Raw genomic sequence first — 12765 nt, 5'->3', positions numbered from 1 at the left:
CTACAGGCCAAATCTGCCCTCACCTGCCATCTGTTTTTGTAAATAAAGTTTTATTCGTTCCCATTTTATCTGTGGCTGCTTTGTACTACAACAGCGGGGTTGAATACACAACAGACACTGTACGGTAAACAAAGCCTGAAATATTTAATATCTGGCCCTTTATAGAAAATGTCTGTCTTGATCTATGTCAAACTGGGAAGTCAGGTAAGGTATCCTGAAAGAGATGAGTGTTAATATATGATTTGAAGAATAAGTGAGATTTACCTGAAAAAAATAATAAGCAACCCTCCTCCCTTCAGCCTGTTTTTGAGGAGCCATTGGGAGAAAGGGAGCAGAAATACTCTAGGTTGAAGGAATGGGCCCACTGAAAATAAGAAGGCCTAAAACAGCATGAAGAATTTAATTTTACCTCAGAGAATACAGAAAGTAATGGAGGCCCTCCCCCCCCCCCCAGAAAAATATGGCATTAACAAAATTCTCAATCATAAAAATACAACCAATTTTGGTTCCTAGGTTTTCTCTTAGCCCTGCCTGCCCTCAAATGAAACATGCTCTTCCTGTCTTCAAGCTGTGAAATGCCTGGGTCAAAACCTAGAGCAGTGATGGCGAACCTATGACACGAGTGTCAGAGGGGACACATGAACTCATTTTTTTGGTTGATTTTTCTTTGTGAAATGGCATTTAAATATATAAAATACATATCAAAAATATAAGTTTTTGTTTTACTATGGTTGCAAATATCAAAAAATTTCTATATGTGACACGGCACCAGAGTTAAGTTAGGGTTTTTCAAAATGCTGGCACGCCGAACTCAAAAGGTTCGCCATCACTGACTGACCTAGGGTGTCTGCTTTCTAGAGGAAAGTCTGGAGCAACCAAACTCCCTTTGCTTTGCTAGTTAGAAAGATGGCCAGCTATTGCCTTAAGTTTATTATAGTTTCCCTTCAAATCCACTTTCACCTAGACCAGTGGTCGGCAAACTGCAGCCCCTTGAGAATGGCTCTTCCACAAAATACCACGTGCGGGCGTGCACGTACAGTGCGATTGAAACTTCGTGGTCACACTCAAGGGGCCAAAGAGCCGCATGTGGCTCGCGAGCTGCGGTTTGCCAACCACGGACCTAGACAGAGCCCAAGGGTAGATTTGGGAGATTCAAATGACTGAGCCATATCCCTAATACAGTACACTAAAATCAAAAGTCCTATTTTGGAGAGTAATAAAGTACACATACTATATTTTAATGATTTTTTTTTTAAATCCATCCTTATCCCAAAACATTTCAATACCCACCTAAATATGAGAATCTATTAGAGGTGTATCACTCTTTATGAATGAATTTCTGGATTCAAAGAATCAGATGTGATTATCCTTTTAAAAGCATTGTTGTCGGCCTTACAAAAAGATCCTCAAAAAAAAGTCATTTACTTTAAAATATAATTTGAGTTCTAAAATATAATTTAATAACTTAAATTTACACGTCAAATTTTTAGAAGCATATATCTAAAGCCTGAGAGCAAGCAATACCTGCTACCTATTGAGTTAAGATCAAAACGTTACCTACACTTTTGACAATGTAGTTTACAATGCAAGAGAAACCAGTTAAAGAAAGATGCCAACACAAAAATAATTTCTGTCTAGCCTTATGCCCTGTTTAGAAATCCCACAGACCCAGGCCTCTTAATTAAAGACCCTTACTTCAGACACAATGATGTCCATCTGACGCCGCAATTTCCTTAGAGTGTTCATAAGTTGTTCAGGATCTTTATGTATTCCAACCCAGCAGCCATTAACAAAAATCTTGGTTGCACTGAAATACAAAACCAAAAGCGTTTTGCGTTTAGTCACTCTATATTAAGATATAACCAAAGATTAATAATAGCTTTTTTAAAAATTACATCTATACATACTCAGCAATAGCTGCAGGAGAAATTTCTTCTAAATTTTCCATACTCCATTCTTCTAAAAATTCCAGAATTGGAGAAGGTTGAGATCCAACTGAAATATAAGCCATCAGGGCTAAATTCTTCACAAGTCCTACAGCATGGCCCTTAAAATGACAAACGAAGTATGAGTCACACTGCTTTAGCGTAAGTACCAAAATTATTTTCCATAGACACTTTTCCTTCAATTTGATTTCAGGATTTACTCCTACTTTCGAAGAACAAAATTATCTTAGTTCTAAGCCACACTACATGATACATAAAAACTCACTCTGAAAGTAATTACATCCTACATAATTATTGGCAGACTCTTTGTTCTGAACACAAATTTTAATCCATTACCTCTGGAGTCTCAGCAGGACACACCATTCCCCACAACGTATTATGCAACTGTCTTGGTTTTGCCAGCTTGCCATCTCTACCGATTGGAGAATTTAAACGACGCAGGTGAGAAAGAGTAGATGCAAACGTCAGGCGGTTTAACACCTACAACACAATGGCAAATCTTTAAAGTTGGGGCATTTCTGTAAAACTATCACATTTTTGGCAAATACTGGAATGAGGAAAAGTCATATTTTTACAGATAATCCACTGAGCGGCAAACTGACCCCATCCCTCCTTTCTCCACCTTTCCCTGGATAATCTTGTTTACCCCATAACTTTCGTAACTTAAACAGGAATGGTAAATATTTAATATACAGTTCAACATACCACCATACCACATAAATGTTTTCTTTATGGTCTGTCTCCAACCACTAGGTCATTAGTTCCACAAGGGTAGGGATTTTTTGTTTTATTCTCTGTTGCATCCCAATACCTAAAACAGTACTTGGCATACATCATGCACTCAGTAAGTGTTAAATGCTATCAACTCACATTCCTTTGACCATAGCAGATATCCCTAATCCAACCTGAGACCCCCAAATCCAATACGGAGATTCAAAATTTACACGATATTAAGCAAGGTAATGCTTAGCAGTGATGGCGAACCTTTTGAGGTCGGCATGCCAGCATTTTGAAAATCCCTAACTTAACTCTGGTGCTGTGTTACATATAGAAATTTTTTGATATTTGCAACCATAGTAAAACAAAGATTTATATTTTTGATATTTCTCTTATATACTTAAATGCCATTTAAGAAAGAAAAATCAACCAAAAAAATGAGTTTGCGTGTCACCTCTGACACACGTGTCATAGGTTCGCCATCACTATTATAAGGTAACATTTAGATGCATACAGAGTAAGTAATAGAAGCTCAATATACCCAATAACAAATCACCATCTTCCCTAGCCCTACAACAACCCAAACCTCCTTCTTCTTCCTAAGTCTCCCCTCATGGTTGATGGCATCATCCTTCCCTTAATCTTCCAATCCAGAAATCTCAAAATAGTCTTCCCTCTGACTTCCTGGCATCACACACCAATAAACATATCCTGACAATTCTATTTTCAAATTTTCTCAGAAACCAAATCCCTCCAGTCCCAATGTCTCAGAAACACACTGGCCCCTTACCTCTTACCTATACTACTGCCAACACCTCACAAGTCCCTGCAATGTCCCCTCCGAACTATCCTCCTCAGTTACAGATTAAAACACAGACATGTTCACATCTCTCACCCATTTACACAATTTTAAAACAGCTCCCCACCTACTAGAGAGGAGCATAACATTAAAGTTCTTCTCAACAAAGTTCCAAACGACCTTCTCCTACCAGTCTCCCAAACTCCTAAACTCATCAATATTGCCAAAAACCCTCTTACGTCCACACCTTTGTCCATGCTATTGCCACAGAATGAAATGCACTTCCCCATTCTACTGTGCTGGCTGAAATGTTACCACCTCTACAAAAGCCACCTGACCCATTTCCAGGAAGAACTGTTCTCTTTTCTGTACTTTATGGACTTCTCTTTTTTCAATATATTTGTTATTGATTTCAGAGAGGAAGAGAGACTGAAACATCAATGATAAGAGAGAATCACTGACCAGTCACCCCCTACACTGGGGACCGACCTGCAACCCTGGCACACACCCTGACCTGGAACTGAACCATGACCCCCTGGTTCATAGGTTGACATCCAACCACCAAGCCACACTTAGCTAATCAATCACAAATCTTACAAAATGCACTTCCTAAACATTTCTCACATTTGTCTCCATCTACAAGATAGTCTAGTCAAGGCCCTAGTTATTTCTCACTAAGCCTGTTGCAACAATCTTCCTGCCACCAAGGGTAACCTTCTCAAATCTTTTCTCCACACTGCCAATTACTGGGACTCTACCTAAAAATCAAAAATTAAACATATCAACTATCCCTTCAATGAGCTATTCCCAGCTCCCCTCTCCAACACCATCTTCCTAATTCTCCCACTTTGAGTTGAAAGTCTTAGACTGCTCTAGCTCCTCCTACATACACTCTTTCCTTTCTCCATCCCTTTCTTCAGGGTATCAAGAAATTTTCTCCCAGTTTCTTGTGAGCCACTGGTTCTCCACTCCTCCCAGGCTTGGACTATTTCCCAATTACCCTCCAAGATTCAGCTGGGTGTTACTTGCCAGAGAAAGACTTTTCACCCTCTCAAGCTGCATTAAGTGCTTTTCTGCAGCATTCCCAGAGTGGTTGTGCACATCCTTCATTAAAATACTTACTGTACCATGTTGTAACTATCTGTTTACATCTATCTATGAGTACAGATGGTAAATTGCTGCAGATCAGAAATCATGTTTTACTCATCTGTGCAACTTCCGTGTGTTGCACAGTGCCTGGCTCATCAACAGTTCCAATAACCATCCACTGAACTGAACTGCAACTCACTAGTGCAGCCCCCAGCCTAGTGAGCTGTGTACAGATGACTCTGTCTCCTCTGATAGATGGTGAGCTCCTTGAGAGCTAGAATAGCATCTCATTCATGGTTGTGAATCCAGCATCACAAACACCAAGTATACTCAATAAATCCTCACTAAATTAAAAGGAACTAGAAATTTAACGTTGCTATTGGAAAGCTTCCCAGAATTTCTCAGAGCCTCTGGGTTTCTAGGAATCAAGCACTTGAAGTTGGTGTTTGAATGCCAAATTAACCAGGTGATACAGGCTAGTTAAAAAAAAAAAAAAAAAAAAAAAAAAAAAAAAAAAAAAAAGGCAGAGGCCAAGATCCAAAAGAAAAAGTTCCATAAAGCTAGACATATATAGATTTTCAATCTTCTATGAAAAATAAATAGAAAAAAATTAAAGTGCCTTGTGAAACATTCCCCCATAATTCCATCTAAGAGTAGCTATTGCAGTCCCTGTACATATGACCCGCCAACAAAGAAATCAGTGTTAGAAATCAGTGTTATATTTTCCTCAACTTCTAATATGAAACTTTTAAGACATAAAAATTTCACTAACATAGACTATCTCACCTTCCAACTGGCTACTCTAATTAACTATTTTGATGCATGCCAAAACTTTAAGTCTCTATTAGTAATAGTAGAAGCTAATTTAAGAAAAATTTCTGGGGGAATAAAGGTGGGCTAGAAGGGGTCAATGGGAAAAAGGGGGACATATGTAATACTTTTAACAATAAAGGCTTAAAGAAAAAGAAAAATTTCATTTTCATAATTCAAGTTTCCAATGCTCTTACATCTGACCAAGTGTGGGGGAAAAAGCAAAATAATTTATATTCAATGAATAAAAGACTCTGCTAGTCCCATAACATTTTGCAATCAGACCTGTAATCATAGTCGACATCTTTACCTGAGATACTCCAGCTCTGGCTTGATGAGCTTTCTTTTGGTCACCCCAGTTTCCAGTAGCTAAAGAGTATTTTAGGCCATCAGATATAATCCTTGTTTTAATTGCCAACTCCAAGTTAAAATCCTTTCCTCGATCAATAAACTTCTGTGCATAGATCCGTACTTCTTTAAGCAAATTCTTAAACATGCTGCCAAATAAAATGGTACTGTTTTAAACATGTGAAGGTCTACAGCATACATTCTCAACAGGGACAATATTGCCCATAAGGAGACAAAAAGTGGTTGGTCTAGAGCAGTGGTTCTCAACCTTCCTAATGCAGCGACCTTTTAATACAGTTCCTCATGTTGAGGTGACCCCCAATTTCATTGTTACAAATTGAACATAATTAAAGCATAGTGATTAATCACAAAAACAATATGTAATTATATGTGTTTTCCGATGATCTTAGGCGACCCCTATAAAAGGGTCGTTCGACCCAAAAAGGGGTCGCAACCCACAGGTTGAGAACCGCTGATCTAGAAAGAGAGAGAGAGAGAGAGAGAGAGGTTATTACTCTTTTTATGTATAAACCAGAGGCCTGCTGCATGAAGATTCGTGCAATAGGCCTTCTTTCTCCTGGCTGCCAGCACCAGTTTTCCTCTTGCACCCGGGACCCAGACCTTCACTCTGGCCACTGCCTTCCATCTTCACTCTGGACACAGTCTTCGCTGCGGCTGGAGACTTCAGTCTTTGCTCCTTGCTACTGCGGGAGTCTTCAGTCTCCAGCCAGAGCTGCTCCTATAGCTCCTTCCTCCCCCTCATAGCTTGATCGCTGCTTCGCCTGCAGACCTTACCGGCCCGCTCCTGGGTTCCAGGGGGCCACCTTGCTTGCGGCCGACTTTCCAATCACAATCACGATCACGGGCCGCAGGCAAGGCGGCTCCTGGGTCCCGGGATGCCGGGACCCTGCAAATGCCTTGCAAAACTACCAGAGGAATAGAGAAAATGTAATAAGCGAGGACTATAATAAATTGTCCTCACAAACTTAAAATTCTTAGCCACAGTCAGGACGGCTCCTGGGTCCCGGGGTGCCACCTTGCCTGTGGCCTGGCTTTCCAATCACGGCCACAGTGTCCTGCCGCCGGGGCCGCACACAGGGGTCCCCACTGGGGGCGGGGCTTAGGCGGCACAGGGGAGCCCGGATGGCGGCTCACGCTGGCCCGCCCTGCCTGCAATATGCAAATTAGCCATCTTTGTTGGCAGTTAATTTGCATATCGCGCTGATTAGCCAATGGACGGCATACCGAAGGTGTGGTCAATTACCATGTTTCTCTATTATTAGATAGGATCATAGGTGTACATACAGAACATAAGCATATATGGGGAGAGCCATTGGGGGGGCAGAGTGTCAAGAGGTTCTTTAGTGGGATGATAACAAATACTAATCTGCAACACACTAAATAACAGAACATATATAAAACATTGCTAACATCTTATTTTTATTAAATTGTCTACATATTTTATTTTTAAAATAACTTGTTTCTAATTATAGAAGGAGGCTTTCAATCTGTAACAGACTGTGTACAGTTGTTTGTGATAACTCACTACATTCGGACCAGTTCTAATTATAAAAATGTATGTTCATTATGGCAAGTATAAAAACATTTACAATAAAATAGAAATCACATATGACCCCAATACTGTGAGACAACCACTGCTAATTATTTTGATAGAGTTCCCTGTAGCCTTTGTGTTTTTATAAAATACAAAACAGGAATAACAAAAGTTCTAATATCAGCCTTCAAAAATTGAAAGCAGTAATTAAGCTTTTTCAAATGCCTTGCAAAACTATCAGAGGAACAGAGAAAATGTAATAAGCGAGGACTATAATAAATTGTCCTCACAAACTTAAAATTCTTAGACATGAAGAAAAACTAAATCTGGGCAAGGGGCAAAGAGAACATACTTAACTTCACATGCACCCAATATGAATGATAGTTTAGCACTTCCACGTACAATGCCAATCTCAAGTGAAATCTCTCTACTTTTAATAATGTCATCTTATAATTCCTTACCCTCTAAATAAGAATGCAAGTAGTGGTCCAGCAAGATCCAATCTTTTGTTTCCATAGTGATCTCTGTCATCTAATTCTCTTCTACCCAAAGCTGCTAGAAGTAACCTATGCACCATATACCTTTAAGAAAACAAAATAAAACAAAAATAAAAGTGAGAAAAAGAAAACACATGGTTTTGGGATTTTTAAAAAATTTATTTATTAAAAACATCATGTTTGACATTTTGGGCTTTAGGGAAAGCTTCATCTCAAATACATATTTTGCAAAGAACTTAAAACAATGAAATTTAACATACCCCAAGAAATAAGCTTTTTTGGTCTCACAAAAATCACTGACACCAACGTGAGGGAGCATTTCTTTCTGTAAGACTTCTTTTGCATATTTAATTCTTTTCTCTTTAGTGACACCAGGCTTTGCCCCTCTTGAGCCAATGAAATTTAGTGCAACATTCTGTTCTTGGATGACAAAAGCTTCATCGAGAGAAGGTTTAACCTATCAGATAATTTAAATAAGTTACTTTAAAATTCACACTTTCACCTCAAAAATAAGTTATCTGTCAATTTATAAGATGTTAACTATCCCGATGAACCTAATTGATTATGCAAATATTTTTAGAAAATCAAGGAATAAAAAAATCTTAGACCTTGAAGACACTTTAGATATCTAGATCTCTAACAAAATCCATTAATCAGCACTTTCCAGAAAAATACAAATAATTCCATTATAAAAATAGTGTTTATTTTTAATATTTTAATAAGTAATGGCAAAACAAGCCCCTTCCAAATATCTAAAATTAATTTAGAGTAGTTTAATAGTCAAATCAAAATTTACTACCCTAAAAATAAATGGGCCAGATTGGTTTTAAACCTTGGTTTATAAGGGCCCAGCCAGTATGTTTCAGACGTTGAGTACAGACCCATAAACCAAGAGGAAACCAATTTGATTCCTGGTCAGGGCACATGCCTGGGCTGGGGGCTCAGTCCCCAGTAGGGGGCATGCAGGCAGAGTCAATTGAAGATGTTTCTCTTTCATCAATGTTTCTCTCTCTCTATCCCCCTCCCTATCTCTCTGAAATCAATAAAAATATGTTTAAAAACAAAACAAAAAAATTGGTTTAAGAGGTCTTTATCCTACAAATAAAACCACTCAGTTTTTTGTAAAAGATAATAAAGACACATTCTTAGGGAGACCTACATTCCACACCTCTGGTATCTGAGCAGCCAAGTAATAAGTTTCCTCATCTACAAAGAGACTAGATAAAATAACATCTAAATTTCACTCTAGTTCTAACATTCTTAAGTTCCAATTTTACACAACAATGAGCATGAGAAATGAGGGGTAACATTTCATAACTTTGACCCCTGTAAATACATTTTAAATCCTATCACATATACTGACAAGTCTTTCCCACCTTTGACTCCCTATGTCTAATTATCACTGATTCACAAATTTAAGCATCCAAATTCCAATTACAGAATCAAAGAACAGAAAAAAGGTCAGGTAAACCAGTCAAAGTGAGGCCACAGTATGATAAACGAAAATAACCTTTTTAAAGTAAATTGTTGTTCTTATGAAACTGTTTTCTTAAGGTTAATATGGATTTGGAAAAAGGTATTAATGATAATAATGTGTTTTCAGAAGAAAAAATTAAACACTTTGGCACAGTGCATGCTTGACTCACAGACTTGTAAAATTTGACTTATACTTCATAGGAGCTATAGGAACAAACAGTTTTTTCAAAACGACAATATACATAAAGCAAATCAGGTCTCTCACTTTACTAAGAAAATTCCAGTTTGAATACTGTCTTAATCCAATTTGAATCATTTGGGATGCCTTTTGGATAAAAGATAACATGTAATATCTTTTCTTTTAAACACTTAAATACTTATAAGTTAAGTATTTAAATTTTTAAAAAGCAGCCCTGGCCAGTGTTTCTCAGTGGTTAGAATGTGGGTTGCAGGTTCTATCTTGGCCTAGTAGGGGTGCATGCAATTGATGTCTCTCCCTCCCACCCTCCGTCTTCCCTTCCCTTCCTTTCACGCTCTTGGAAAAAAAAAAAACACAAAAAAAAACCCGAAAAAATATCCTCAAATAAAGATTAACGTAATAAACAAATAAATAATAAAATAAAATTTAAAGCATACTACTGGTGAAAGCTTAAAGTCAAATCTAACCAGAACTCATTTTTCTCATGTAACTTATCAATAAATAAATACTCTAGTAATTACAATGTAATCCTACTCCACTTTCTAACTTTGTGACCAATGCTTAGTCTGTATTTTACCTTATTTCTCTGTGTCTTAAAGTCTCTGAAAAATTCAGGACAATTTTAAGACCATCAACTACTATTTATTAAGACAAAGATCATTAATGAAAGAGAAAAAAACTGAGGGAAATTCTACAAAATAAATGGCCTACCATCTCCAAAAATTTCAATGTTATGAAACACTGAGAAAAAGATGAGAAGAGACATAAAAACATGGATTACATGATCCTATACTGAATTCAGAACCAGAAAAATAAAATGCCATTAAGAACATTATCAGAACAGCCCTGATCAGTTTGGCTCAGTGGATAGAACGTCGGCCTGCGGACTCAAGGGTCCCGGGTTCGATTCCGGTCAGGGGCATGTGCCTTGGTTGCGGGCGCATCCCCAGTGGGGAGTGTGCAGGAGGCAGGTGATCGATGTTTCTCTCACATCGATGTTTCTAACTCTCTATCCCTCTCCCTTCCTCTCTGTAAAAATAAAAGATATTTAAAAAAAAAAAAAAAAAAGAACATTATCAGAACAACTGGCAAACACCTGAAGAAGGTCTGTGGGTTACTAGAACTGTGCCTATGTTAAATTCCTGATTTAATAATCGTACTTTGATCATGTAAGTGAATGTCTTGGTTCTTAGGACATATACACTGAAGCATTAAGAGTAAAAGAGCATGATCCATGAAATAAGTCTAGTATGTTTTAGAAAAAAATAATATGTATAAAAAGAGAATGCTAAAGCAAATATGCCAAAGGTAACAACTGGTGAATCTGTGGGTTAAGAGAATATAGGAGTTATTTGTAACTTTCTGTAAGTTTGAAATTACTTCAAAATAAAAAGTTAAAATTTAACAGTAAATAGCATGAGATCTGTGACAAGTAAACTGCTCTTCAGAGTGGCTTTCTGCTTGTTTTAAGATTAGCAACAGCCCTGGCCAATGTGGCTCAGTTGGCTGGAGAGTCATCCTGTACATCAAAAGGTCTCGGGTTCCATCCCTGGTCGGGGTGCGTGCAGGAGACAACCAATCAACGTTTCACTGTCACAAGGGTGTTTCTCACTCTCTGTCCTCTCTCTTGGGTGAGGATTAAAAAAAAAGATTAGCAACAGTCAGTAACTTTAAACCTCTTATAAAACACTATGAATATATTTTGCTTATACATTACCATTTCCATCATCTCTGGATCTTCAAAATCATAAATAATATGCTCTAAAATATCTCTGTCAGACACAAAACCTAATGCTCTGAACACAATAATAATGGGAACTTCTTGCTTGATATATGGTAGAGTTGCCACAATGCGCTGACCAATAGCACTCTTTTTTGCACCCTAGAAAAAATAACATTAGAGAATGAGTATACAGAGATCACAGCCATAGAAAAGTATCTGTGAGAACCATTTTACATATATGCTCATCACTGTATGTATTTCAAAAGAAGCATGCTTCTTATACTCTGAGGAATGGCACCTTTTCAAAGACACTGAAACAGATTCACTAATTTTATGGACAGGTTGGTCATTTAGACCTGAAAAAACTTCCATTCTCTGCTATCGGCCTGCCAAGATTTCCTCAGAATTACCCAATACTGTGTCTGGAAATGACTTTTGGCTGCAAAAGAACATGAACCTTGACCCCTCACCCTCTCCATCCACCAAGAAAACAAATAAAAACAAAACGTATCTGGAAGAAACAAAGAAGGGCTCAAAGAGAGAGAATATGGCCCTGACCGGTTTGGTTAAGTGGACAGAGCATCTGCCTGTGGACTGAAAGGTCCCAGGTTCGATTCCAGTCAAGGGCATGTACCTTGGTTGCGGGCACATCCCCAGTAGGGGATGTGCAAGAGGCAGCTGATCGATATTTCCCTCTCATCGATGTTTCTAACTCTCTTTACCTCCCCTTCCTCTCTTTAAAAAATCAATAAAATATATTTTTTAAAAAAGAGAGAGAATATGAAAAAAAGAGAGGGAGAGAGAGAGAAGATGGACAGGCAAATTTTGAAAAAGCTAAGCACAGAATGAAAAATAAGTATTAGCTCAGAGCTGGTCTGTGTGGTATTATCTTGTTTGAATAAATAAACAGCCTCTTTCACAAGCTTTATTTTTCCCCATTTCTTTCTCACTTTAATTGCACACACACACAGTAATGAAATAAAAGTTACTGGCCTACACTGGTATACAATCATGTGGCTTCTCAATTTTAATCATATTTCCTTCCTTCAGTATCAAATTCAGCCCTCCCTTGGCCTCAAAACCCTATATTATCATATCCCTCTAATGACAGTTTCTATTGTCTTCCTCCTACTTCAGGCCTCCTTCCTTAGAAACCTTATCCCTTCTCATGGGTGTCCAGTAACAATTTTTCATAAATGATACCCAAATCTTCATCTTGATCTTTTTCCTGTACCCTCAGTCCTCATATCTACAACTAACATTTGGCTATTTCTATCAATTATTAACATTTAGTCCATTATTTGTTTCATCATAGATTTTTTTCAAAACAAGCAAAACATTAAGAAATAATGCCTACATCATGCACCCCAACCCCCAAAAATATTCTGTCTAAAAATGAACTCAATAAGGTCTCTCTAAAGATCAATTCTTGAAAGTTATTCTATTCAGAACCTCAGGATAGAAATCGCAGAATCTTAAGTAATCTATCCTCATTCTATAGCAAACCTGTCACTAAATCCAGGTGATTTTCCTTTCTCTGCCTCTAATTAATTCATTGTGCCCATAGCTAACATGATAACCTCCCTAATATGTTGAATTTATCTTT

The 12765-nt window shown here is 37.8% G+C and overlaps 1 protein-coding gene across 1 annotated transcript in view; it reads right to left on the bottom strand.

Annotated features, from left to right (window-relative positions):
* Positions 1–12765, bottom strand: part of POLR2B (RNA polymerase II subunit B) — a 63738-nt gene that overhangs the window by 25227 nt on the left and 25746 nt on the right. The window contains exons 7-13 of the mRNA XM_036334994.1: positions 11154–11318; positions 8022–8218; positions 7726–7845; positions 5672–5858; positions 2283–2426; positions 1908–2047; positions 1696–1807 (exon numbers count right to left, since the gene is read on the bottom strand). Coding sequence (XP_036190887.1) covers positions 1696–1807; positions 1908–2047; positions 2283–2426; positions 5672–5858; positions 7726–7845; positions 8022–8218; positions 11154–11318 — 1065 coding nt within the window. The remainder of the gene's footprint in view (positions 1–1695; positions 1808–1907; positions 2048–2282; positions 2427–5671; positions 5859–7725; positions 7846–8021; positions 8219–11153; positions 11319–12765) is intronic.

The sequence above is a fragment of the Myotis myotis genome, unplaced genomic scaffold (assembly GCF_014108235.1).
Source record: "Myotis myotis isolate mMyoMyo1 unplaced genomic scaffold, mMyoMyo1.p scaffold_m19_p_1, whole genome shotgun sequence".
Taxonomy (NCBI): Eukaryota; Metazoa; Chordata; class Mammalia; order Chiroptera; family Vespertilionidae; genus Myotis; species Myotis myotis.
This window is presented reverse-complemented; position numbering and strand designations above follow the sequence as displayed.